This window comes from Corvus kubaryi, unplaced genomic scaffold (assembly GCF_017639235.1).
Source record: "Corvus kubaryi isolate FWS band 111438036 unplaced genomic scaffold, C.kubaryi_AGA036_p1.0 37394, whole genome shotgun sequence".
In the NCBI taxonomy this organism is placed as follows: domain Eukaryota; kingdom Metazoa; phylum Chordata; class Aves; order Passeriformes; family Corvidae; genus Corvus; species Corvus kubaryi.
The window spans coordinates 9,730,820-9,732,252 of record NW_024581133.1 but is presented as its reverse complement, the minus strand read 5'-3'; the positions used below and the strand labels follow the sequence as shown (position 1 = coordinate 9,732,252).

The following is a 1,433-nucleotide window of genomic DNA, read 5'->3' as shown; positions in this document are numbered from 1 at the left end:
GAGACGCAGGAACACGCCGGGGCTGCCCAGCGGCGGGATGGCGCCTGTCAGACCGCCTGGCCCCGCCGGGATGGCCCCGGTGGCTCCGCAGGTCCCGGAGCGGCTCCGCGGGCACCGGGCCGGGGCAGGAGAGGGCGCCCTCTGCCGGCTGCCCGCGCCCACGTGCGCCCTCCCCGCGCGCCGCCGCCGGCGCGCAGCCAATGGGGGAGCGGGGGGTGTGTCCCGGCGGCCGCCGCCGCCAATGGGCGCGCGGAGCCGCGGCGGGGGCGTGGCCGGGCGCGCGCCGCGGCGATCCCCGGTGCCGGGGGCGGGCAGGGCGCACTCGGGCCGTGCTCCTGTGGCTGCGCTGCGCGCTTGGTCCCGCCGCCGCATTACCATGTTTGACGGCTGCCTCCTGCCCCTCGTCGTGCCCTGCCTGCTGCTCTGCGGACTGGACGCCGGCACAGGTAGCGCTCCCCGCCGCCCCGGCTCCCCTTCCCCGGCGACGCTGACAGGGTCCGGCCCCGGGCGGCAGCGTGCGGGCGCGGAGCGCAGGGCACGCACCGCATCCCCTGCGTGGCCGCGGTTCCAGCCCGCGGGATGAATTGCTCCAGGCTTTTGTATTTTCTTTTCCTGTCCTCCCGCTGCTGCTGTAGCGTTCCATGTGGAAAGCTGCTGACTGTCCTTGGCTGCGGCTGCGGCTCGCTCTGCTTTTCCCCTTCTCCCTGCAGATTTTTATTGGGGTTGGTGAAATGCGATGCTTGTGTCTGAGCTATATATTTTTTTTAATGATACAAGTAGCTTTAGCGTTTGCTCTATTCCTGTCTTCCCTGCACGTTTTTGTCTCTAATATATGTGTATATGGAGAGAAATAAATCGCTGTGCTCCGCTGGCTCCATTGTCTGCGCAGCCCGTTCACAGTTTCCAGCGCGGGGCTGTCTGCGCTGAAACCCGAGCGCGGGGCTGTCCCGGGAAGCGGGGGGTGCCGCAGCCCCCGGCCGCCCCGTCGGGCCGCGGCTCCGGGGTGCGAGCGCCTGAGCCTCTCTCCTTCTCGCCTGCAGCTGGCGGAGCGGAGCTGGAAGTGGTGATCCCGGAGCGAGTGCCGCTGGAGAAGATCCACCTGCTGCCGCCCGGAGGGGATCGTGGCGGCCCCCGGCGCCGGCGGGCAGCGGCGGAGCAGGAGGAGGAGGAGGCTGTGCTGCTCCGCCTGCCCGCCGCCGGCGCCGAGCTGTACCTGCACCTCCGCCGCGACCTGCGCTTCCTGGCCCGGGGCTTCGCGGTGGAGCGGCGGCGCGGGGAGGCGCGGCGGCCCCCGCGGGAGCGGCTCTGCTTCTACTCGGGACACGCGCTGAACCGCAGCGACTCCTTCGCCTCCCTCAGCACCTGCGCCGGGCTGGTACTGCCATCCCACCCCGCTCCCTTCCTCAGGGCTGGTACTGCCATCCCACCCCGCT

The 1,433-nt window shown here is 71.2% G+C and overlaps 1 protein-coding gene across 4 annotated transcripts in view; it reads left to right on the top strand.

The window, feature by feature from the left end:
* Window positions 1-308: 308 nt before the first annotated feature.
* The window catches only part of ADAMTS17 (ADAM metallopeptidase with thrombospondin type 1 motif 17), a 166,475-nt gene continuing 165,350 nt past the window's right edge, over window positions 309-1,433 (top strand). For all 4 annotated transcript variants that reach the window (XM_042039414.1, XM_042039415.1, XM_042039417.1 and 1 more), the window contains exons 1-2: window positions 309-446; window positions 1,041-1,375. In XM_042039414.1, coding sequence (XP_041895348.1) covers window positions 377-446; window positions 1,041-1,375 — 405 coding nt within the window. In that variant the 5' untranslated portion in view covers window positions 309-376. The remainder of the gene's footprint in view (window positions 447-1,040; window positions 1,376-1,433) is intronic.